Source organism: Lepidochelys olivacea (genome assembly GCF_965140295.1).
Source record: "Lepidochelys olivacea isolate rLepOli2 genome assembly, chromosome: 6".
Lineage (NCBI taxonomy): Eukaryota > Metazoa > Chordata > Testudines > Cheloniidae > Lepidochelys > Lepidochelys olivacea.
Window position 1 is genome coordinate 116,697,421 of NC_140416.1, and position 27,540 is coordinate 116,724,960.

The 27,540-nt window shown below is 36.2% G+C and overlaps 1 protein-coding gene across 2 annotated transcripts in view; it reads right to left on the minus strand.

The window, feature by feature from the left end:
- Positions 1 to 6,177: 6,177 nt before the first annotated feature.
- Positions 6,178 to 27,540, minus strand: part of PPM1A (protein phosphatase, Mg2+/Mn2+ dependent 1A) — a 49,706-nt gene continuing 28,343 nt past the window's right edge. For both annotated transcript variants that reach the window (XM_084630523.1, XM_084630522.1), the window contains exons 2-6: positions 23,290 to 24,143; positions 20,774 to 20,891; positions 15,558 to 15,666; positions 10,474 to 10,531; positions 6,178 to 7,154 (exon numbers count right to left, since the gene is read on the minus strand). In XM_084630523.1, coding sequence (XP_084486649.1) covers positions 7,125 to 7,154; positions 10,474 to 10,531; positions 15,558 to 15,666; positions 20,774 to 20,891; positions 23,290 to 24,123 — 1,149 coding nt within the window. In that variant the 5' untranslated portion in view covers positions 24,124 to 24,143 and the 3' untranslated portion in view covers positions 6,178 to 7,124. The remainder of the gene's footprint in view (positions 7,155 to 10,473; positions 10,532 to 15,557; positions 15,667 to 20,773; positions 20,892 to 23,289; positions 24,144 to 27,540) is intronic.

Consider the following 27,540-nt stretch of genomic DNA (forward strand, 5'->3'; position numbering starts at 1 on the left):
AGAAACTGGTTCAGATATTGTAGGGCTGGAGTAACTAAATCACTCCCAGAAATTTATACCTGGTTTCACCCCTTCTCCAAGCTTTCGATGAAAAGCTGCATAATAAATAGAGAAGAAATTTCTTAAAACTGCTCATTCGATGCTTTGAAAAAAAACAGCTGAATTAGACATTTGAAAGTTATGTAATAAGAAATTGCTATCCTTAATTTTGTATGAAAAGATCTTATTTTAACACTATCATCTTTGTTCCCTTTAAAAGAACACTGAAGCTATTTAGACTTTAAAATGTTTTTCAAAACCAAAGATGAATAAAATTACTTTTGTTGTTAATTCCGGTGAAAATAGAACAGTTGAGGCTCCAATGCCACAAAGGTGCACACACACTTAACTTTACATGCTGCCATTATAGTTCAGCTTCAATGGGACTACTTGCAGGGCCTACAGGTCAATACTGTACATGCACAAATCTTTGCAGGATTGGCACCATAGCATTTAAACTTTACTTTGCAGTTTCTGCAAGTGAAATATTGCAATATAGTGTTAGTGCTGGAGAACCAGAAAGTGAAAATTAAATGACTACTCTATTTTCATTGTACAAACTGAGTTGAAATGCAAAAAGTAAATTCAGCATTAATAGCAAAATTAAGATCTTCAGGTTTAAATTTAATCTAAAACTGTTGACACAGGTTACAAGATGTAACATGATTTTTAACCTGGCAGTGTTCCTTTAAATTCAATGGGAAGCCTTGTAATTTTCTTTAAATCATGCTTCTGCTCTGAAAAGTGACTGTGCACTCAGTTGACCCGCTCCCTGTGTATATTCAGAGTCCTGCCTATTTACTTTGCGACTACAGTTAAAAACAAAAACCACGCTACTCCTGTTAGCTCTTTAAAGCCCAATAGCTATGAAGAGCGAGCTGACTTGTAACCTGGCTTGTGCAGAGACCCAGTACTAAAAAGAAAAGCTTACTACCCAGCATAGGTCTTGCTAGTATGAATAGTACTGGTCAGCTGTAGGGGTAAGTACTATGGGCCATATTTTCAAAGATAGGTAGGCACCTAAAGATGCAGATAGGCATCTAAATCCCACTGATTTCAAGGGGAATTAGGCACTTAGGTGCTTTTGAAAATCCCACTAGGAAACTAAATAATTTTAAAAACTCTGACATCTAGTAGTGCTTGAAAGATTAGGCCCAAAGTTCTGAAGGCAGAATCTTTATTGTTGGAGAGGAATGACACAGAAAGAACCCAGCTTGACTTTCAGATTCAGGGACTTTAAGAATTTGCAGGAATAGAACTAAAAACATTTTTACTTGTAAACTGAATGGATATGATCCTTGGATGTGATAACAGAAGTAAATCAATATTAGTATCACAATTTTTTTTAAAGTAACTTTTCAGAGTAGAACCATATTTTAATGTGAATTACTGACCTCACGTCCCCATAAAAGAAAAATTATATAAATCAAATCTCAAACATTAAGGTTGCGAGAAACTAACAAACATGAGAAAAACAGGATGAGTCCTTTAGGTTGGAATACTAAGGGTCTTAAAACAATGACCACATATGAAGAATAAACACTTTATGGGGTATTAAGTGTACTGCAAAGCTAAAACAAAAATTAAGTTAAACCCAGAAATATGCTGGAGACCTCCCCCAATAAAATTGTAAACTACTTCAACAGATAATTACATTTAGTTTTAGTTTAATTTTCCCCACTCTCACTTTAATGCAAGTCATATCACAAATATTTGTCAAGCTCCAATATACTCAGTGCTATTCAGAGGAAAGAGAAAAAAATGGACCATGCTCTCAAGTTTATAATCTAACTAGACAAAAAGAGGTGATCAGAAGATCACAGGGCAGTGCAATTTTTAGTTTATTTTTCAATAATCAGTTGACCAGGTTGATAGACTTCGCTGAAAAAGTGTGCTTTTGAAGTAGGACAGTATAAGTACAGCACCCTTGACACATCACAAAAAAGAGGGCATTCTGACATGTCCAGGGAACCTGAATGACAGGGACAGGGAGGGGGATTTTTTAAAAAAATTATTACTATGGCTTCTTACAAGAGTTGCTATGACAGCAATTGCCATGGCACAGGACTCTGAAATCACCATTACAGCACACTGACAATATAGCAAAGCAATTTCATTTAAGCAGACCTAAGCAGCCCAGCAATGAACCACAGCAGGTATATTCCTGTGCCTGCACAGAGACCCACTGACTTCAGAAATGCTCCACATCAGTTCAGGGGACCAATCATGCAGTTTATTGCAAAGTCTGATTTCTGAGTTGAATTCTTCCGTAGTCTGGTCAGCACATACTTCTAAGCTTCACTCAATTTCCATGTTGACTTTGCAGTTCACATAAGAGATGGCATTCATTTTGCTCAGCACAGCTTTCAGAAAATTCACATGGTTTGAGCATTTCTCACAACACCAATTTATTTTTGAAGTGTTGAGAGTCCATCTAATCAAAAGTGACCTAATTTGAGCCAACACTGTGAAGACCAAACAACAATTTATGAACATGTATTTTTAGACACTAACAAGGAGCTACAATGGGAGCTAAAAAAATCATTTTCACATTTAAGTGAAGTGAAGCCTGGCAGCAAATTGGACCATTCCATTACACTAAATTTGTCAACTGCAGTTCTCTTTACCTACATATAGTACATTTTCTATTTCCCATGAAGCAATTCATCAGCAAAGAATATTTATAGTAAAAAGAGTAAAAGTTTCATAATACTCTGCTGCCTAATATTATACATCATGCTCTAAATTAAAGGTTTAAAAACTTTCACACCAATTCATAGTATTCAAACATATCAAACTATTTGAACGTAAAGTGTTACCTAATTTAAAAAACATGTTAATATAAAGGTTCGTAAAGTAAAAAGCATTTGTCAGCATGAATAAATGCCAATATATTTGGGAATAAAGTTCAATTACAACTGATACTTATTAGTCGCCAGATGGTGGCATCCATCTTGTCAGCCCTTCAGGAGAGGAATTATGCCTTCATGTTTGTACAGAGCTACCAGAAGCAAAATAACCCGATTTTTTTCAGTGACACTCCTGTGTAAAGCTAAAGAAACTTCTATTCAATAGTGGTTTAACAAAAAATGAATGTTTAATACTAAAGCAAAATGCTTATATTTTAAATCCATTCTATAAGGAGATATACAAGCAAAGACCTTTACACTCCCTTGCAAGGAGCTGCTAAAGGATTTAGTCTCAAAATATTTTTTTTAAATGATTAACAACAGTGTTCAGCCAAAAGGTTGCCTTGTTGTCCATCCTATTCATAATGTAACAGTCAAAAGTTTAGTTTAGTTAAGATGGCACTAGCAGGAGGAAAATAATTGCAATAAATGCTATATTCCTTATTTCAGTTTGTTGAATTACCTTATGAATTTTCAAATTCTTGGACTGAGCAAAATGACCAGTAACTTTTTTATTCATATTTTAACCTATACAACTGAGGATGCATTAACTTTGCAGTAGATAGTTCTGATGTTTAAAAGTCAGTCAATATCCATAAGTACAAGATGTTAAGTGCTGTAGGTTAGAAAAATAATCATCATCAAGAGAGAGAGTGTTGTAGCTACTGAACTACTGGTTAATATTCTTCAGACATCTTGCTGTAATGGTCGACCGTCCTGGGATTACCCCAATTCAGCACACTATAAAGACATGCAGATGAAATTCTTTTCTCTGATTCTGACTTCCGCCGAAGGATGAAATTGAACGATGGCAAAGTGACAAGCTCTCTATAGCGGTACTGAGGGACTAGCACCACAGCAAGCCAACTGTAAAGGACCTAGATTTGCAATTTACAATGCATGACAAGAGTCCTGCACCCAGACTTTTTAGGACTCTGTATGAATGCAGGGGTCTCCCACGCACTTTAAAGTGCAAATCTAGTGCCTCATTTATTAAAAATGAAATTGCATTTAATAAATTTGACACTGGTTTTAAAAAAAAGTTAATACATTTTAAAATTCTACCTTGAATAAAATATCTCCCCAAAGCTGAATTAGTGAGAGTAGTTTAAGATTATTTGAAACAGTGTTATCTATAAAGCAGTACAATATTTTCCCAAAATGATCAGTGAAACATTTAATCTGACTATAACAATATTCACAGAAACTGAAAACAGTGAAGCTGTCAAATATAAAGAAAAACACAGAAACTTGCATGGCATATGAAGCAAAATAGCTTTACAAAAGGTCATTTCTTTTTAAAAACAAGCAAATTGGGACCATCCTTTTTGAACATCTATTCAAAATACATTTTTGAACAGCACATCGTTTGCATTTTTGTCACACAGGAATCTTTTCCCGAGAGAAATAAATAGCACACAATACTTCAAAAATTCTGCTGCCTTGCCCCTGAGGTGCTAATGTTTTTAGCATTAAAAAAAGTTTAACTGGTGCAAAAAGGAAATGCACAAAGGTGCAAAAGTGCCTTTTTAAGATTTTTTTTTTTTTTTTTTGCAGATTCATGTAAAGACCAGCTACTCCTTTGCAAGATGTTTTTATGTACTTAATACATGTATTTTGTAATCAAAATCTGTACCTAGAATGGCAGTGTTTATGCACATATAATAGATTCAGTGCTCTGACCACACAAAAGTGCTGAACATAAGGCAGAAAAAGAAAGGATTGCAATAGACATTCCTCCTTTACCTCCAAACCTAGTTACAGCACTGGTAGCAATAGCAGAAGAATTATGTTCTCTATATTTTTAGGAAGGGCCACTCATATGAAAATGCTTTTAGTACACAGTATGTCATTATGACACATTTTAAGTGATTATATTTGAAGTATGGCTTTCTACCACAATTTTGCTTGTGATTTTTAAAGATTTTAGGTCTCAAAGTTTCCACAGTCCAGTTCAAGGTTTTGCAGTTTCCAGAACTAAACTTTAGGCTATGTAGAAAAGTAAAGAACAGAACTTTATCTGCCTAATCCTAAAAATAAGTTTAGCTTTCTGTACTAGTATACTGTGTAGTATTAAATACATTTGTTAACTAGGTGCTTGCGAAGCTATAACTTATGACATTATTATAGTTTTGCACTCTACAACAAAATTAGACATTTTAAGCATTTATTTGTAGGTAGGTAAGGAATTGGTTCTTTAACCAAAAATTGCTATAAATTTATAAATACAAATAGTGCTTATGGTTTCTTCATTCATGCTTGAACAGATTACAAACTGAATACAATGAAGTTACGTTTGTTTAAGCACCCCACATAAACAAGAGGGATAAAAGAAAGATTTTGCTGGTATATACTATACTTAATTCTGAGACACTATAAGTTACTTTTTCACTGTTCAAAGTTCCCTAACTCTGCATTAGTTTTAAGGCTATATATACAAATATGTATATTTCAAAGTTAGGGAAAAGACAAATATAGCAAAACGCATTGTACTACATTTTCCTATCAAAAAGTAATTTTACACCAAGTTTTGATTTTTTGTTTAGTTGTGGTAAGTGTTACAAGCTACTTATATTTTACTGATTTTCCTTTTGGGGACTCTGCCTACTGAATGATTAAAGTAAACTAAATATTAACAACAAACACAATATCCTCAACCTAAGACGACAAGAATACAAGGTGCACAAAACAGTAGTTTTGCAAACACGACTGATTTGAAAACTTACTTTTTGTATGTTCAATGGGAGAAAGTTAAGCTTAAATCAATTTAGTTTATGTTTATTACCCTTATAAATTTTTAATTTAGAATTTAATTTTAATGACCAACAGTTACATATTGTCAACATGCTATATTTCAAATCACAAATACTGTTTAACCACTAGTTTCTCATTCTAAATAAGTGGGTCAATTAAAAACACACATGCCATAAAATGTTAAGATTGTCAGGCTTTGACAAATGTATTTTCATTAAACAGTAGGCAAATTCAAACTGATACTCATCTTAGTGAAAAACAAAAAGCCTGAAATAAATCCATGTAAAATAGAGTAACAGATTAAACCCACTACATGTTCCAGTGTCTGTCTATGCCTTGGGCAACAGTCAAAGTTTTCCCCATTTTAAAAATGGGCTACCAATTATTAAAAATATTTTTTCACATGTGAAATCTCATTTACAATGGCACAGAATTTCAAAAGGCAGGAAAAAAAAGAGGAATTACACATATAAGATTAAGTGTCTTGTTTGTTAAATCAAGCTTTATTGATAAAATGGAATTCAGAATATTTTACTTGGAACAGCAGCAGACTCAGCCAATCAGGATAGTAAAAATGCTGCAGACTCCTACTGTATGTAGAAAGTTGCTCCCTCTTGCTCAACTGATTAGTAATTTTGGGTAAGGGTTTGTAAAAAAGAGGTGCAAAGAATCAAGGCATTCTAACCTCAAAATTCATATACTTATGATTGATCTGTATTATACAGCACGATCCTGCTTCCACTGAAGTCACAGCCGAAACCCTCATTGATTTAAAGTGGGAGCAGGACTGGGACCATAGTAAATAGCAATAGAAAACACAAAAAGATAGGTTTGTTGGAGAACGAGCAGTATGTTAGTTATTTTTCCCCACTGCCAGGCAAATTCATATACTACAGTTGGGATAAATTGTCCGAATGTTCATCTTTATATATAAAATAAAAAGTAATCTTACAGTTTTGTGCACCTCTTGAGCATCTAGCTGGCTAGGCTGCTGCTCCTTGCAATCCAAAACCACAACATAAATTTAAAGGGCTATATATTTGTTGCATCACACAACAAGCCAAACATTTCTTCTAACCTTTATAGTGATTTAAAGCAATTCATAATTAAATATGAGCATTTTGTACAAGGACAATTGCACTTTACAAAAACAAAATCATACAACATAAATTGCTGGAGTCTGATTTACAACATGAATTATGGTTTGAAATCACGTTTACAGAAGTCTGTTTTACAAAAAAAAACATCAGTTCCTGGGCTAGATGTCGTACTGCTGTAGTTTTCTGGTGTAGTCACTCTCACCAACACATCATAATCCCTTCTTTAAATAAGGTTGAGGATGGACATTAAGAAGGGTCACTGAGGTTGGGCTGCACTTTCAACTGGAGGATGAATGTAAACTCCACAGCTAGATGGGCAGTTTTACCACATATCATCAGTTGACGCAGAGTCCTTAATAGAGAAAAAAGAAGGAACCCTTTAAAGTCTGGAGTGCCCAAAATTACAGCAGTTTCTGGATAATCCAGACTGAAAAGGGTAAAAATATGGATAATTGTAGGAGTCTTTCCCTTTTAATGAAGGGTTTCATACTAGATACTTGTAAAACACTATTCCTAACAACATGCAAAAATCTACATTCATTAAACTATTTTAATTCAGTAAATATTAGCTAGCACTAAAGCAGTTTTTTAACCCCTGGTCTAAAGTGTAATATACTTTAATGTTTTCTAAATGTTTAAAGCTGCTCAAAATAATTGTTAACTTCAAAACCAGCACATTCAAAAACATTACCAGTATAACCTAAAATGTACAGTACACTAAATGTATCTATTTGGACAATTTCTTGTAGGTGTGCTAAGTTCACAGGGAGCATATTTCCTGTTATTCTTAATTATGTTCTACCTACTCTGACTGCCTTCTCAACTAGGGTAGCCAACTTTCTAATCACACAAAACTGAACACCCTTGCCCCGAGGCCCCACCCCTCACTCCATCCCCCCCACCCTCACTCACTTTCACTGGGCTGGGGCAGGGGTGTGGGAGGGGGTGAGGGCTTTGGCTGGGGCTACAGGCTTTAGGGTGGGGCCAGAAATGAGGGGTTCAGGTGCAGGAGTGGGCTCTAGGCTGGGGCAGGGGAGCAGGAGAGGTGCGAGCTCCAAGCTGGGGCCTGGGATGAAGGGTTTAGGGTGCAGAAGGGAGCTTCAGACTGGGGCAAAGGGGTTTGGAGTGTGGGAGCAGGCTCTGGGCTGGGATAGGAGGTTGGGGTGTTGGAGGGGGTGCAGGCTCTGGGGTGAGGCCAGGGATGAGGAGGGGTTTGGAGTGTAGGAGTGAGCTTTAGGCTGGGGCAGGGGGTTGGGGTGTGGGAGGGGGGTTGGATGCAGGAGGGGGCTCAGGGCTGGGGTTGGGGTGTGGGTGGGGGTTCAGGCTCCAGCCGGGTGGCGCTTACCCCAGGCGGCTCCCAGTCGGAGATGCAGCAGGGCTAAGGCAGGCTCCCTGAAACTCCTGGAAGCAGCCAGCATGTCCAGCTCCCAGGCACAAGGGCAGGGACAGCGTGCAGAGATTCCCTGGTCACACCTGCACCTAGGGGCTGCAGGGACATTCTGGCTGTTTCCAGGAGCCGCACAGAGCCAGGGCAGGCAAGGAGCCTGCCTTAGCCCCACTGCAGTGCCAATCGGACTTTTAGCGATGCTGACCGGAGCCACCAGGGTCCCTTTTCGACCAGGCGTTCCAGTCGAAAACCAGATGCCTGGCAACCCTATTCTCAACCCTCTTGCTGTAAGGAAGGCTTAGAATCTAAGTCACATCATAAGTAATTTATTGAGAGTTAAGATTAAATTTAAAAGAAATTTAAACATGTTAAGATATGGAAAATATACAGGGCACCAAAAGCAACCTAAATTCTTCTCTTGTAATGATACAAGGGGGAAAATATTGCAAAAACTGTTAAAAATCAGTATAATCTGGAACCATGAACCCTTAAATGGCCATATGGTATCACTACAGGGAAGAGTTAAGGTTGTATGGGTATCTTAATTGTACATTTCTATACTTTAATATGTTTAGGTTTGTTTTAAGTGTAGCCTTCACTCTGAATGATCTGAATTTGCAATACTTGGTTCTTGGATAATTACAACATCCCTGTAACACTTTTACCTTCAAGTTATTAAACTATTAGCCTTAACTCCATTTTAACATAGTTTTGTGTGTCTTGGAATGTCCTTATATAAGTTATGCTCTATTCCTCTTTCCCTCCTCATACTTTTTTCATCCTCTTTCCCCTCTGCACAAAGAATTTAACAGAAAAAAGTTGAATGAGGAATACTGGACTGCCCATCAGTTTTACTGATCAGAAGTTGTTAGCAAGATTGTGTTTACACAGTTAGAGGCATCACTTTAAGAGGAAAGAGGCTGCTGTTTAGAGTATGTCTGAGCAATGCCATCTCTCGCTACTTTAGATTGGTGGAGCTGATGTAGAGCCCTGTACTCCTTATTCAGCTGTTAAGTAGAATTTAATAGGATTAATAGGATTTTCTCTCTTTGCAGGACCTGAGAGAGAAGATTAGTCATGAGAATTAAAATGAATTATTCACTTTTTAAAAATTATGATTTCTAAGAGTAATGTCTAAGCCTTCCTTTGGGACTACAAGTAGTAGAAAGCAGAAGTTAGAAAGGACTAGGATAGGCAGAGTGAGAATCTGATATGGCCATGTTTGTCAGAGAACATGGATAAAGAATTAAGTCAGCACCAAGTCAAAGTGCAGAAATTTACTTACTGACTACATACTCTGCAAATTTCTGTACTAGGACTACCAATGACACTTAGATTTGCATACTGTACATTTGCAGAAGAGTTATACAATGAATGACTGCATATCATCCCCATGCAGGGATAATTCCATTTCAGTTATAGATCTGGATCAATTTCTTAGATGTGGGAGGAGACAAGAATAGAAAAGGCTCACTGTAAACTTTAGCAAATAAAGTTTAAGACCAACTGTACAGCTTCTGTTATGCCAAAACATTTGCAAACTGCATTTCACTTATGTAATTTTTTGTTAATTAAAAAAATCATATTAATGGTATTAGTTGCCAGAGACATTAAAAAGTAACTGCTTTCTTTCTGAGACAAAGTACTCCCAAGAATTTAAAGCTAAATTCAGTTGTAAATGGAGTTACTGTTCCCTTTTTAAAATTGTTTTTATTGCATGTTCACTGTGAAAAATATATTAGGGAAGTTACAGCATAATATAATCCAATGATCAGAAAATTATGATAACTGAACTAGAATTGTAAATATGCTAATCATAGCAACTATTAAACTACTAAGCATCCAGCAGAAAGTTACAAAAAGAACACTTTTGCCTGTAATTCGGGGAATTAAAATTTCACAAATTGATACCTTAATAAAAAATATTTTAACACAGATTTCCCATTATCTCTGTGGTATTAGGGATGAACCAAATAAAATTAGATATCTCAAAACAAGACCATATCTGCTACTAGTGGTGGGATCTGGCACCAGATGTGTGGAAATGAAGAGACAGAATACAATCAGACTTTCAAGTCTTGAACTGATAGAGGATAACAACAAATGAGAGTTCTGAAGGTTCAGATGAGGGAAAGGGCAGAAGAGAACTCACAGGGCACAGTCTACAGAACGCACTTTTGGAAAAAATCCCTCCCCCTTCAAAGAGTTGTGGTAGGGTCTGCACAAACAAGCTGAAAGATTTCAAAGGGTAGGACGGAAATGATAGGAGAATGAAAGTACTTACAGCATCATCATTTCTATAGGGGTTCAGTCTGTTATAAACAGCTTCAATCACACTCCGTCTAAACCAAAGCAGAAAACAAAATGTTAAGGATTTTTTTAAATGAAGTCACATATTTCCTAAATGCAGTCATGACGTACTAAAACGCAAAACTTTAAAAATGGTAAAACGATTCAAAATGCATAGAACTTAAGTTTTTTGCAAGTAAAGCTATGTTTCCATGTAATTTATGCAGGGCTCTCTTTTGGATTCAGGAAGAGACAGTTTAAAAAGGTAAACACTCCTAAGGGTTTTGCCAACAAAATGGAAAATTACATATTTGCATATGAGACTTTTCAATTAGACTGTCTGCTCCTGATATACTGTCAGGGGCATGCCCACATTTTGTCTTCAAAGTAATAAGACAAGGAGGTTACAGAGCGATAAGCAGCATAAACAATATGCATTTGTGTGCTTGCGGGATATGGTGGCAGTAAATAATACACCACTGATGTACAAAGATAATATTTTTCACAAGAGAGCACTATATTTGTATTTTCTGAATACAATTTTTTGTGCGCCCCTTAATGAAAACTCTGCATTCTTAGTTTGGTTTAAGTTAGTTTCCATTATAAATCTTGTTAGGTTTTTTTTTTTTTTTAAATAGAGCAGTAGCAGCAGCAGCTTCCCATTGCATGCCCAATTTTCAATTCCCTTTTACAATTATCCTTCAAAAGAAACCAATTTTAACTTAAAACAGAAATTTTGTATAGCATCTCTCACCCTGTAACAGATATATTCCTGGGGAATTTGGTAAAAATCAGCAAATGAGTTTATAGTGTGTTGAAATCTACCTTTTGCTCACATCTGAACTTTAAATTTTTGTAATGTCTCACAAAACAGCTTGGCTTTGGTACTCCTCCCCTCCCCATTTTTGTGCCTTGCTGATTGCACTTTGGGGGTGGATGCAGAGTAGAGGGTTAATGTACAAAGCTATATAATAAAACATAAAAATAGCTTGTGATCCCTGCTTACCTAACTGTAAGGAAAGAGATTAACAAGGGGTTCGTTAGAGCAACAATACTAAAAAACAGTGGAATGCTAAGCAAAAGAAGAAGTACTTGCCTTCCTCAGCAAGCATGATATAACTAGGAAAATGAAGGTCTAATACAAGTAAGAGATTTTAAAGACTTTTTTCCTGGATGACAGGAGTTTTTTTTTGCAGGGGAGGGGGAATGGGGGACAAAGCTGAAGAATGCCTCAGTTCTTACTCTGTACAATAGGGTCAGGTGGAGAAGTGCTCTGCTCACATCTTCATGCCTTAAAGTGGCAGAATATAGCCCTTCCCCTTGTCTTTCTGTTAGTCATGATTGCAGACTGGGCTACACTCAGAATGAGCTATTTTTATTTTTTTCAATACTTATAAATATAAACTGACCTATTACAGACTCCAGGCATATGTTCAGGGATAGCGTAAGAAATACAGGAAAACATAAAGGGGTCAGTATCCTGGAGGGGCCATGTTGGTAGCATGCTAGCAAGGTTGTGGGTTGGTGTATCTAGTTTTGGAATGAGGGACTTTGGGTGAGGAATAAGCAGGGAGGATCCATGATAGGCAGAGAACAGCAAAGGGGACAAGGGAACAAGGAAGATCCTAATCAGCACATCCACTTCCAAGAATCACCTAGTAACTTGAGGACAGCATAAACAAGGTAGGGATTGATTATAAGGCCATGGGTAACAATCTGGATCTATTACCTGCTCATTTCCAGACATCCCATTGTCTAGAATTCCAAAAGGTGTACAATTTTTGAAGAGAAAGTTATACTGTTTTAGGGTATTGTTGGACTCCACTGAAAAAATTTCAGCTTTAGCTTTTTAAACTAAACTTTTTGCTTCTAATTTTAATAAATTAACTTCAGCATGATAAAAACGTCCCAATAATAATGCTGTCTCTGTGAAAAGATTCTCAAAGACGAAGCAGCTAGCTATGCAATCATGTCAAACCTGAAATTTAATCAGTAAAATACTCTAAATTACTCAAAGAAAAAAAAAGTGTATTATAATTAAAATAATTGAGAAAATTATTTCCTTTAACAGAGCATGGCAGTACAACAAATCAAACACCACCCAGGACTTTTTCAGAACCCCATCATTTTGACATCTAGTCAATTTTTATAAAAGATTTATAAGTAGTTTCAGGTACTACCACTGTCCTCGATTTCCCTTGAAAAATGTGTGGGTTTACCATAACATTTCTCTCTCTCTTTTTTAAAAAAGTCTTTCCCTTCCCCGACCCCCTTACTGTTTGAAAAGTCCTAGATAAACAAGGGAAACAGAAAAACTGAGCATCAAAAAGTGATATTCCATGTACAAACTGAAAAACAGACCTCTCTCTAATCTTTTAGACATAATTATCTCAGGTGTTACAAGTAGACAATTTTTAGATAAATGTGATTTTCAAATCAACAGCATCCTTTTGAGTTCCATTAAGGCCCAGTTCAGTAACTTAATTAAGCACACATTTAAAAGTTAAAGGTTTCAGAGGGGTAGCTGTGTTAGTCTGTATCAGCAAAAACGACAAGGAGTCCTTGCGGCACCTGAGAAACTAGCAAATTTATTTGGGCATAATTTGGATCCAAATTTATTTGGATGTCTGATTTGTGTCCATTTATTCTTTTGTGTAGAGACAGTACGGTTTGGCCAATGCACATGGCAGAGGGGCATTGCTGGCACATATATCACATTGGTAGATGTGCAGGTGAACGAGCCCCTGGTGGTGTGGCTGATGTGGTTAGGTCCTATGATGGTGTCCCTTGAATAGATATGCAGACAGAGTTGGCAACGGGGTTTGTTGCCGGGTTGGTTCCTGGGTCAGACATCAAGAATTGTAACATTCAAAAACCAGTAGGAGAGCACTTCAATCTCCCTGCACTCAATAACAGACTTAAAGTGGCCACTCTTCAACAAAAAAACCTTCTAAGAGAAACTACAGAGCTGGAATTTATTTGCAAACTTGACACCATCAAATTAGGTCTGAATAAAGACTGGGAGCAGCTGAGTCACTACAAAAAGTAATTTTCCCGTCTGTTGATACTCACACCTTCTTGTCAGCTGTTGGGAATGGGTCACATCCACCCTAATTGAATTGGCCTTGTTAGCACTGAACCCAACTTGGTAAGACAACTCCCGTCTTTTCATGTGCTGTATACTCATACCTGTCTACTGTATTTTTCACTCCATGCGTTTGATGAAGTGGGTTATAGCCCATAAAAGCTTATGCCCAAATAAATTTATTAGTCTCTAAGGTGCCACAAGGACTCCTCATTGTTTTTATTTAAAAGTTAAAAACATTCTTAAATCCCCATTGACTTCCCTGCGATTTGAGCAGATTCTTTAAGTGCTGTCCCTGAACAGGGAATGGTTTCTTGAATCTGGTCCTAAGCTGCTATTGCATTTGTTCACTAACTAGCTAAATGCCTGCATCTCAGACTAAAAAAATCAGTGTATGCTCAGTTACACAGTTGATTTCAGGTATCGCAGATATTTCTTTAAAACAAAACCAATAAGCCATAACAATTGGTTTGCAAAATTATCACACAAACACCCACAAGAGAATCCTGAAGTCAGAAACATCAACAGGGGATGGGAGTAAAAGTCAATTTTTAGTCTCAACACTGACAGTCTACCTTAAAATTAGCTGCAGTCTAGGTTATTTAAATCAACCAGGTAGTCCAATTGGGTAACATATACTGTGTCCTATAAACAGATTAATAACAAACAGAACAGATCTAACATCTCAGGGTTATGTAGCTCTGCTGCAACACAAATAACAGTCTCCCATGAAAAGGTGTTTGTTTTCACCACTTTCAGTAGCACCATAAAAATACTCTTAAGCCAGGTGCAGCAGAAGAGACTTGCTCACAAACCCAACAGAAGGGGAAAAAAACAAAAAAAACAGAGCTAGAAAGATGAGTCAAAAGAATGATATACATTCCAATTTAATGTTACAATATTTAGATTTGCCAAATGTATCAACAAGAACTCAGATTTATGATGCTTCAAAGAAAAATATATTCTAAAAATAGATACCATTTCGACATCTCGTAATGCCTGGTCAGTTTTTTCTCTCTTTTTTTTTAAAAAAATACTGAAACATTAGCATGAAAACAAGGTTTTTGCTTCTTTAGAAGTTCATTTGCTCTGGAGTCTAGCTGTTTATTGCTCACTGAAAGTCATAACTGACATCACTAACAGAGATAATTTATTACAAAGACAACTAAAAGAAAGCTATCATGCTTAAGCAAACACCACACTATGAAAATGATAACATTTGAAATAGATGATTTATAATGTATTCATATTACATACATTTTATATAGAAAAATATTGGTTTGTGAGCAATCTGTACTAAAATTGCTTGGTTTACTGGACAGAGGAGCTTGAGATTTGAATTCTTTGATGGTTTAATGCTAATGTATAAAATTAGTAAGTCTGTTTCAGACTATTTCTTCAAGACAACAATCAAAATGAATCGTATAAAGCTTTAAATTCTATCCCCCGCTTAGCCAGGGTGAAGCAGTAATTTCCTTTAAAGGGATAATTAGCTAAAGAGCTCATTTATAATTCTAGAAAAGAGATATAAATTTAACAAAAAAGCAAAAGCAAAGAAAGCTGCCAAGTGAAGCATTAAATGCACTGAGTAATCGCTGTTTGTTAACTAAGTACATAAACTACTTTTCAAAATGAGCCATTATATGCATTACATTTCCCTTACATCTTAAAAAGTAAAAGCAGTAAACATTTTAAAGCTACAGTTAACAGAGGAGGCCACCCTTAAAAGCAGTCCATTCTTTCTGCAACTATAGTTTGACATTCACATATTTTTAATTTTAGAAACTATCATCCACAATCAACCACAGTCTTGTGCATGGATTTCTTTCCGAACTTAAAACAGATCAAAATGTGAAAGATATTAGTTGAGAATGGATGATGCCCTTTTGTCCCCATAAACCTTATTTCAAATTTATTTATTTTTTTAAGAGTGGCCTTACAAAAAGTCTCTGTTAATTTAGACCAAAAGCACATTTACACTAACATAGACTCACTTGCTTGCCAATTCACCCCCTGGCGGGAGGTTTGGGATGCTCTCAGTTGCTAACGTACGCATCACGTGGACTAAGTCTGGTACTCCTTCACCCTGCTTCTTTATGATCTCTGGGAATCAGAAGTACTTTTTTTGTAAGTGCAGTCCAAATTTAACTTGAAAAGATTGAAACACTCAGTTTTATCAAAAAGCAGTTTAACATTTTAAAAGACAGCATTTACCATGTTGGACACTAATCTTTGGTGCCACAACAAAAAAGCCAGTGTACCTGTAAAAAGCTATTGTATATTTGACAAAAAAAAATACCAACTATGATCTGTTCTTCACATAGTTCTATACTTCCAAAATTTTAATCATTTTGATTAGTATATCACATAACAAAGGGTATCTTAACAGGTAAACAAACTAGGTAGTTCTAAATAGGCTTCACTAGAACATAATTATTGTATTTTGCCAAAGAAACATCCTGTGAAAAAGCCGGGTTTAATGTCCATTTTTTTTTTTTAATATATGAATGGATGTTAAAAGGTTATTGCCATGGTAGAAAATATAATATTTTGAAGAAACAAGAAGTTAAGTGTTTTGTTTAAAATATGCTTTATATAGTTATACCAGATTGCAGATTATTAACATAAAAACATTAAAAGTCATCACGCATAAACAGACAAGAGCCAAGAATGTCAGAGTTAAGATAGAACTCTGTCCTTAACTCAAAGGGATATTTCAACAGCAGGTGATTTTACATACAACAAACACAATCCACCTCTCATCAGGTAAGCAAGAGACTCTCTACAGTAGCCACAGCAAAGTGTGCTAAGAATAAAGTTACAGATAGCTACATTTCTTAAGCCTTATCTTCTGAAGTGTTGAACACCCACATCTGCAGCTGAATTTAAGTTAGTTATCACCTCTGGAGGGGGAGGGGAATCAGACTTCTTCCAGTTTTGTGAAATCAATTAAAATTTTTTTTACAAGGTAAATGAGAATTGTCTACTATCCCATGACATTTAAATGTATATACATTTCTCAATACACTAGAAACTCCTTCAAAGACATTATTTAAGAAGGATACTTTATCAATCAATCAGCTTGGAGTTGCTGATCTTCAAGTGGATGTCATGGCAAGTGTACAAAAATGCGCGTGCACAGTTAAATATTCTTTATATAGTAAAATCTTTCCAAAATTTATTTGAAAAAAGTAGTTTGAACACATGGAGAACCCACTTTCAATTTAAATATTTTTACAATTTATCTTTTTATCCCAATACTGAAAAAAAAAATCAAGATGTACGATATACCATTTTAAACTCATATTGGTGAGTTAATGTTACACTAAAGTATCTAAAACCAGTATACTTTCCTTTTAAATAAAAAAATAGTACAAATTCATGAACTGATTTGTGTGCACGGAACAGGTTTTCTGGGATGCAACCTTCCATGCAAAAAGTTTTAGTCCAATTTGCCGCCAGATTCTATGCAAGTAATTGACACTGGAAACACTGGCATACGCTTACTTGCAGTAAAATAACCAAATGTCAAAATTTGCAGTACAAAGTATTAGCTATTTAGTTCTACATTTTAAGTAGGAAAGAAATCCAACATGTGACACTACACATTAGGCAAACATCTCAAAACTCAAAATGTCCCACTTTCTGAAGAACTATGGCCAAAATTCATATTTTACCGTCTAGCATTTAGTAAAGAGAATTCTAACACTCTTAAATCTGAATAAAAAGCAAAGATCTCAGATTTGGTTTGCCAAGTTCCTTTATTGTGTAATCTTCAACATCTAGTATATTCTACATCATTCTAAAGCTAAAGTTCTGCCGTACAAAAATAAAGGGATTTATAGTTTGCCTAAACTACACAGTTTCACAACCTAAAGCTGCAGTACATTTAACATACAGTCACCACTAAATGAATACATTTATACTCTGATAGAACTATAGATACAGTCTGAAATAACACTGATGACAACAAATGGAACCAATCCATTGCTTTTTTTTTTTTTTAAATAATTATTAAATTATCTTTTGTTTCAATGCATCTTGCATCCCTTTCTCTGACCTAATTTAAACCTTCTAAATGTTTTCACCATTTAAGACAGTGGGGAAAAAAATGTGCTTACACTAAAAATAAAGAATTCAAAATGTATTTATTTCCAGTTTTGAATGGAAATTTCATATAAAATTCTTAAAAATCTAACATTTCAGGTTTTGCTGAAAAATGGCCAGTTAATTTAAAACTATCAATTTCAATTAATTCCGTGGATTACATGCATCTAATAACCAGATCTGTTACTATATTAAGTATGTATATGATACAAAATGTGTTTTAAAGAATGAGTCAAAAAGCTTAAGGAATGTTAATTTAAAAAAAAAAAAAGAAGCGAGTCAAACCAGCTCAGTAACTGGAGTAATAGTGCAACTAGAGTAACATCTGGGAATGACTGATTAATCTTTTCAGCCAGCAAGTCTTCAAAACCTTTTAGAAGCAACACTGATTTACTGGAAAGGGATTGCACAAAGATGTTTTGTCACTCTTACTTCACCTCCTGTTAGACATTTTCAGCTCTAAATGTGAGCCACAGAAGCGTCCAACATTGATGCAAGAATGTAGGTTAAAGGAGTGAAGGATAGTCAGGTGTAAGGGGGAGAGTAGAAACCTTCTTATATCAGCCAGGTTTTTTTATTCCCGTTTGTAGTTCAAGATGGCCATCAATACAGGGCCTTCTTTACAGCAGTAAGTACAACAAACTTTAATATGAAAACATTAAAATAAGATTTTACTGCACATTATGGGATGAAAAATGCTTTTATGTAATTGATCAACAAGAAAATTTATATTAAAATATAATCTAACCTCATTACTTGGACTATGTTTGCTGGTCAAACACCTATTTTGTTATATAACTGCTATGTACTGCAATGCTCATTCACAAAATTTCCATTTTATTGTATTTTAATTTTCTAAATTAGACATTACAGACTGGTAAAAACTACTTTCAGAATCTCTTTACATTTACCAATTTCTTCAACTGAAATTGAAGCTTTTAAAATCTTAAAAACTGCATTATTACTAAGGCATTTCAAGATAACAGTAGTAAGATTATTCAGCACAGTGTTGAAAGTTTCAGCAATGGCCATATTAGTCCCACCTCAGTAGACAATACTGTATATTAAGTTTCCAGCATGAAACAATCTTATTTTAATTGCATAAATATGGTTAAGTTTAATGTAATAAAGTGACATTGTGGCTTGAGTTTACCTTTCTCACATTAAGTCCCAAAAATTTCACTCATGCGAGTGAGGACTGTAAGTTCTGAAACTATGTTATGTTATAAACTGCTATCTGGTTGCATTTTTTGCTTATAATAAAAAGTGTAAATACTATTTCTGTGTGCATTATCAAAGGGAAAAGATGTTTAAGTCCCAGGAAAATAACTTTAAAACAAAGTGTGGACTCTATAGCAGCAATATATTTTTCTAAATGTGTCCACCGAATTCGGATTAAAGTGCTTTATATCATGTAAATTTTCCCCATTCACACAGACAAAAACGAAGTTTCACTTGTCCCTGAAATATGTTATTTCTAAAAATGCAAGAAACTCAGCAACCAAACAAATGCATTGTTCCCTACAGCATAACCTTATGCAGTTCTAATACTTAGGATCTTCATTCAGCAATATCTGGACGTGATGTTCCCATTTCATCTACTGTAATACACACAGGCCAATGGGATCAGTTAATGGAGATGCAACCTTAACTTACTTTGGCCTTAGAGTTAAGTCAAATCTCCAATCTCCAAGATTTTTGTTAACAGTTAAAAGGGAAAAAAGTTCATGGGGCATTTATATAATTCATCAGTCACTGATCTGACAAACCCTAAGAGCTGTGTATATCACGCCAATGTATGCTATTAGGGACTCTTACCCTAGATATTAAAAACATGATACATTCATAATAACTGATTAATTAAAATCTATATCCTCAATATGTTTCCATTTGAAAAATGTTAATTTCACCTATATACTAAATTGCATGTGTACAGTAAGTGTTTCAGATATTTAGGAAATTTAATATTTAGGAGATCTGAGCACACCAGTGGCAGCTGCTTCTTAAACCCCAATCTCTGCTTCAGTTTTTAATACCCATAGGCACTACAGTCCAGATTACAAAATTGTTAAATTATGGTTTAAATCAACACATTTCTAGGCATATGGCACAAAGTGCCTGAAACAACAGTTCCTTCTCTTTCCCTTTTAAAATATAAAAAACACAAATGAAAATAAAATTTGCTTTTAAAAAGGTTACTGGCAGGATTGTACATTATATGCCCAGCTTCAGTTCAGTATGAATGTTTAAGGTTTAGCTATAACACAAATGTTGATAGGCTTTTACTCTTAAATATAATCATATTAGCAAGTGCTATTATGTTAACAGTAACATTGCTGTGGCCCTTAAATTATCATACAATATACTTATTAGGGCCATGTAATTGTACATAGCTTTACAGAAAAATGGCACTCAAATTACCATCTTCAAAAATATGCTGCCAGATTTCATTCAAATGCACATGCCAGGAATCGGAATTTACTGGCCTGAAGTTAGTGATGCCAATGGACTCATCAAGAACTTTGAGCACAAGTAGATTACTTTCCTCTGCCATCCTAAATAGAATCTCCAGGGCCATAAGCTTCTGCGGTTTCTGTTTCAGTAGCATTTTGTCATGACATACAGCATACATCCAACGGAATATAGGAGTGCCTTTTTCAGAGATGTATATGCAGGCTACATCTACACCTGGAGCTAGAGGTGCGATTCCCAACTCATCTAGAGACACTCTTGTAAGCTCCAAAAATAGTAATGTTGCCACAATGGCAAGGGCAGCAGTGAGCAGCAGCAAAGGCTATCCGTCCTGCCTGTACATCTCAGGGTCCAGGAGCATTTGTAGTCGACGTACCTAGCCTGTGCCACTGTCCAAAGCAGCCCACGCTACCACGGCTACGCTACTATTTTTAGAGCGCTAGCTCAATGAGATCTAGTAGGAGTATGTCTATGCAAGCTAGAAATCACACCTCCTAGCTCCAAGTGCAGACAGCCTAAATGTCCAACGGCACTTAAAGGTTTAATAAAAAAAACCCTACAGGTGTTAGAGTTTAGTTGTTTGGGGGATTGTTTAGAAACAAAGCTACTTATTTTTTTTTAAATGATCCACCTTCTACTCTGCTTTCCAGGTACTTGTCCAACTCTGCCTCTCTCTTCACCGCCTCTGGCAATACCTTTGGTGCACTTGGAAAACAGATCAAAATCACACTCATGTTGTCTCGACTTCCCTGGTAGTGGAAAAAAACAAAAACAGATGAGACAATATCCTGTATCCAGTGAGTAATACACACTGATTTTATCCCAAGGCCATATCAAAGCAGTTTATAAAATTATTTAAAATTAAAATAAAAAATAAAATTTTAAAGTAAGTAAAATATTTTGCTCATCACGTGAAATTAGAATACTTTTCTTCCATCATACCATTAAATAAAAAATGGTATCATTTACAAATAACTGTTCAAGAAGTCTGCATGTTGAGTATCATTCAGTACAAACAGGCTTTTAAATGTACTTTGTTAACTTTTTTCTTCATGATTGATGTTTACAATGTGCCTACAAGTTGATGACTCCCGTCTTGCTGAATGCTGAAATTATTTGCAAAACTAACATGGGAGATTTATTACTGAGATTTATAAAACTTGTTTCCATCCTGCTTAAATCTTAATATTGTTTGGAGGGAAAGATTACATTAGCTGTAGAAATATTAAATGCTTAAATAGGAATATTTAAGGTATCTGAAGCCAGTTATAAAGCAAACCAAAAAACCCAACTTAGACACCTAAAAATATTGCTAGCGTCAAATGTGCATTTTTCATAAACAGTTCCCCACAGTAGGCCTAAGGGCCAGTCATTAAGAGGAAGTAGTGTTTGTGACATACACATTTTCATTTGCGCATAGAAATATTTCTCACTATGTAAACTTTTAGAACGCAAGTGAGCAAAATAAGCACAACTTTAATAAAATACTTGAATGCAGTACTGTACAACCATGCTTTGCAGAAAAAAGTACTAAATATTGATTCAAATGATTTTCCAACTGTTAAGGGCCCTATTCCGCAAACACTTACATAGATGCTGAACTTTAAACACAAGTAGTCCTATTGAAACCAATGAGACTACTCATGTGAATAATGGTAAGCACGGATGCAAGTATTTGCAAGATTGGTGCCTAAACCAATCAGTATTGTCCTGTGGTATTTACATTTCCCATACTAGCGCAGCTGAAATTATAAATGAAAAACTGGCAGTGAATGAAATTTAACTTTTTAAAATGATAGAAAACTATTTATGCAATGTTGTTGTAGCTACGTTTATCCCAGGATATTAGAGAGACGAGGTGGGTGAGGTAATATCTTTTATTGGACCAACTTCTGTTGGTGACAGATACCAGAGTTCTGTGGAGCTTGTCTTCCGATATCTCTCATCAACAGAAGTTGGTCCAATAAAAGATATTACCTCACCCACCTTGTCTCTAGAAAACTATTACATAGTTAACGGGGTCATTGTTTCACACCTCTTTAGAGATATGGTGCCAATACTAACAATGCGATCCTGCCTTTATTTACAGCTTGCATATCAAAGCTCAGTATTATAAATAGGATTAAATGCTTGTCTAGGGAAAGTTAAAACAAACTATGAAATTTTAACAATGTTCAGTCTGTCCTATTAAGCAACAGAACAACCTTTCATTTTGTTTACAGAAACATACAAATTCGGACTCATTGCATAAAAAACCAATCACAAAATCTGTATTTATTAAGTAAAAATTGTGCCTGTCTTCTTGAGCAGATGTAATTAGTTGGACTCTTGGACAGCTAAAAGCTATATGTAATAATCTGTAAGTAACTGTACAAGAAAAGATTTTTTTATGCAAATGTAAAATTATATAAGGAACAATTTAAAAAAAATCAGATCAAAGATTTCAGTAGTTAATTGAAGTTCTTAATTTTAGAAACCAAAGTTCAGTCATTTTGTATGGTTTTGGCATGATTCAGGCAGAAATGCTACGTTTCCCCAGTGATAGAAGAGGAAAAAATAAATTGTTTGTTGCCTTTATTTACTTCTTTGGAAGGTATAAAAGCTGCTTATATATTTTTTCCATTTCCTTTCTTTAATCTTAGAAATAGATCATTTCTCCTCAGCTACTAAATTTTCCACTCATGCCAATACCACCAATTCTCAAGTAATTCAGTCTCTATATGAAACGTGATATAAGACCTGATATTTCTATCAAATGTTTTAAAATCCATTTTTATTGCATTGTGAAGCAGCAAAAAGGTCACTGTTATTTCCATTGGTCATTTTTAAAAGTGCTAACTAGCTTGCCATAGAGCGCAACATATCTTTACATGATTTAAAAACTTCTAAACAAATAAGGAGACCCATTATTGAAGTCCACGTGACCTTACTATTTGCTGCTCCTAGTTATATCCCCAATGGCATTCTAGTAAGTGGCTCAACAGTGGAATGATTGTATCATATAGTTATTGTTACAAAATTGTACAGAAACTAAACTTCAGCTACTCTATAGATCTGAATTGAAATTTATTTTCATCTTGACAATAGAAAAACTCCTACTACTTTACTGAAAACATAATAGGTTTCTCCTCTTAAAATTCTGACTACCTTGTACAAGCAGGTGTCGACTATCTCATTGCAAACTTTCTCAAGGTCATCAGTGACTTCGAGTCTGGATCTTACAAAGTCACAGAGCTCTTCATTTCCCATAACATCCCAGATACCATCACAAGCCAGTATGATAAACTGATCATCTTCTTCTGATCTCTCAATTTCGTAAACTTCAGGCTCAGGTGAGACAAGCTGCTCTGTAGGGCCTTTCCCATGGACACATTTGTAATCAAAGTCCCCAAGAGCTCTAGACACAGCAAGAGAGCCATTCACACGTTGAATCATTACAGAACCACCTGCATTCTGTATACGCTCTTTCTCCAGTGGATTACTTGGTTTGTGATCTTGTGTGAAGAAGTGAACCTTCCTGTTTCTACAAAGTAAACCTCTTGAGTCTCCACAGTTGATGAAGTAAGTGTGTTGAGGAGAAATCATGACACCCACCGCTGTTGACCCGCTTCTATCTGCACCATGTTTCTTCTCAGAGATTACTCTCATATGTTCATCAATTTGCAGAAAACCTGTTCTGATTCCATTCTTTACACTTTCCACAGAGGGTGGTCCATCGGACCCTTTAAAATCCTGGTTGCTTGTGATGTGATCTAATAAATGCTCACAGCAGTATTTGGCAACCTGGGATCCAGCATGCCCATCATATACAGCAAAAAATGACCATCCATCAAGTCCATTTGGCAAACCAATAACAGCTGTATGTGCATCCTCCATCTCAACTCGCCAACCTTGCATACTACTTAGCCCATAACGTAGCCCATTACCCTGCCCTTGGGCATTATGCTTCTCCATCTTTGGCTTGTCTAAAAACGCTCCCATGATGACTTGTTCCTTCAGTTCTAAGGAAAAAAGAATATTATTGTTAAGCTATTTCTACAAAACAAAACCATTTAAACATGTTACTAGAAACTATTAAATACAGAAAATGTTACTTAAATAATATTAAGGTAAGACAAATGAAGATGGGAAGTTAAAATTTATGGCTGACTTTTGGTCCTTAACTCAATATTTTACATAATAATGAGTTAACTAAAATGTCAGCCTTAACTCTGAACTGCCTTGTTTTGCTTTTGTTGATTTAAGTAAGGACCTCACTACTAATTGAGTGTACTCTGTATGTTTTTGTAAATATTTAAGCTGTAACCATGCATGAAGAAGGTTTACACTAGTTTAGTGTCTGTGGTTTTCATCAAAACACTTGTAGTGAAAATAAGTATAACAAAAACCACCATTCAAACTATTTTAACTAGCATAGACATCTTAGACTTGGTTATTTTTTTTTTTTTACAGCAACTAACTTCTCAGATGTCTATTTTGTGGTCCAGATGTGTTTAAAACCTCAAACGTTCTGTGTGCTTATAATTCAAGGAGGAAAAACTACCTTTGACATGTTTGCAGAAATCTGTTTGGAAATAAAATTACAAGTATTAGAAATTCACATTTCATATACACAGTAAGCAAATATTTTAATATTTTCTTTATTCACTCTTCTGTGGGTGCAGAGAACAAAGCACATATTTGTACCCAAGAAACACTACTATGCTTTTAAATAGTGTAAATCGACTAGTCTATTTTGACTGCTCTGTACAGTAACTCCTCACTTAGTCGTCCCGCTGCTGATCAATTAGGGAACATGCTTGTTTAAAGTTGTGCAATGCTTCCTTATAACGTTGTTTGGCAGCTGCCTGCTTTGTCCACTGCTTGCAGGAAGAGCAGCCTGTTGCAGCTAGCTGGGGAGAGGATGGGGGAGCATGGAACCAGGGTGGGCCAGCAACCCCCCATCAGCTCCCTGCTCCCCGTGCAGCAGCCGCCCAGAAGACTATCAATTGCCAGCAGTTCAGCTGTCCCTCCCCCCACTGCCATGTGCTGCTCCTGCCCTCTACCTTGGAGCTGCTCCCTGGAGCCTCCTGCTTGGTGTGCAGGGAAGGGGACTAATGTCAGGGTGTCCTCCCTCCCCCGTGCTCCTGCTCACCCCATCTCCATAGAGCAGGGGGGACACAGGACAGGGCTTAGGAGGGAAGGAGCTTGCTGGCCACAGCTGCTCTCTCAACTTCCTGATATATTTAAAAAGGTAATGTACTCAGAGTGGGGTCAGCGTACTTAAAGGGACAATGTGCATCTCTCACACACACACACTCTGTGTGTGTCTGTCTCTGCCATGCTGTCTCCCCTCCCTCCATTCCTGCTGCCTTGTAGAGTGTGAGGCTACATTAACAACGAGTTAACCCTTGAGGCTCAGCCAAGTGCTAGTTCATCATTTAGCAGTAAGACATTCCCTGAGAAATATCCCACCCTCTAACTTCACCACCTCAACCAAGCTTCACAATTGTCATTGCTGTGTACAGTATTAAATTGTTTGTTTAAAACTTATATTGTGCGTGTGCTAGTTTTTTGTCTGGTGAAAAAAATTTCCCTGGAACCTACCCCCCACCCCCCATTTACATTAATTCTTATGGGGAAATTGGATTCGCTTAAAATTGTTTCACTTAAAGTCGCATTTTTCAGGAACATAACTACAATATTAATTGAGAGTTACTGTACTCTCACACCCTAGCCATTCATCTTGCCCTTTTAATCCCTACCAGTTTAATTACATAGTCATTAAATCACTCAAATCAGCTCAAATTTTGCATGCTCAGAAGTTTTGCATCATTTGGACTGTGCAACCTGTCGTGATGCAACACAAGATAAAGAAAAGCTGGCAAAGTCCTATTCCATCTGATGATTGATAGGCTACGCATAAAATTGACCAGGAAAGAGTCCTCAACTTCAGTGTGCCACAGGCCCAAATGAGGCTGTTATGGTGGCAGAACATTTCACTTATGTGTTGTTTTCAAGGGGTAAACATGCATATAAAGAAAAGGAGGACTTATGGCACCTTAGAGACTAACAAATTTATTTGAGCATAAGCTTTTGTGAGCTACAGCTCACTTCATCGGCTGTGAAGTGAGCTGTAGCTCACGAAAGCTTATGCTCAAATAATTTGTTAGTCTCTAAGGTGCCACAAGTCCTCCTTTTCTTTTTGCGGATACAGACTAACACCGCTGCTACTCTGAAACCTGTCATTATGCATATAAAGGAACTGATCCACACTGTCTTAAAGATGACAGCAACACTTTATTCCAGCAGAACATTAAATACCTATAAGGAACAAATTAATCCTGGTAGCTTTCCAGATATTTTCTTCCTCCCCCACCCCCATCTCTGTTGGAAGCGAAACGTGCATACTCTAGCGCACACAGCCTGAGAGGAAAAAGGAATAAAACAGTGAAGTGGCACATTTTGCAGACGATACAAAATTACTCAAGGTAAGTCCAAAGCAAACTGTGAAAAGTTACAAAGGGATTGCACAAAACTGGGTGTCTGGACAACAAAATAGGAGATGAAATTCAATGTTGATAAGTGCAAAGTAATGCACATAATCCAAACTATACATACAAAATAGAGATGGGATCTAAATTAGCTGTTATCACTCAAGAAAGATTTTGGAGTCACTGTGGGTAGTTCTCTGAAAACATCCACTCGATATGCAATAGCAGCCAAAAAAGCTAACAGTGTTAGGAACCACTAGGAAAGGGATAGATAACATGACAGAAAAATATAATGCCACTTTATAAATCCATGGTACACTCTGAACACTACGTGCAGTTCTGGTCACTCCATCTCAAAAAAGGTATTAAAATGAGAAAAGGTACAGAAGGGCAGAAAAAATGATTAAGGGTATGGAACAGCTTCAGCATCAGGAAACGTTAAAAAGACTGGGACTTTTCAGCTTGGAAGAGACACCTAAGGGGGAAAATATGATAAAAGTCTATAAAATCATGAATGGTGCGGAGAAAATGAATAAGGAAGTGTTATTTACGCCTTCACGTGAACACAAGAACCAGCGGTCACCCAATGAAATCAATAGGCAACAGGTTCAAAACAAACAGAAGAATGTACTTCTTCACATAATGCAATGTCGACCTGTGGAACTCATTTGCAGGGGATGTTGTGAGGGTCAAAAATATAATGAGGTTCAAAAAGAATTAGATAAGTTCATGGAGGATAGGTCCATCAGTGCCCTGGGTGTCCTTAGCCTCCAACTGTCAGAAGCTGGGAGTGGATGAATCACTCAATGATTGCCTGTTCAAGTTCATTCCCTCTGAAGCACCTGGCATTGGCCATTGTTGGAAGACAGGATGCTTGGCTAAATGGACCACTGGTCTGACCAAGTATGGCCATTCTTATGTTCTT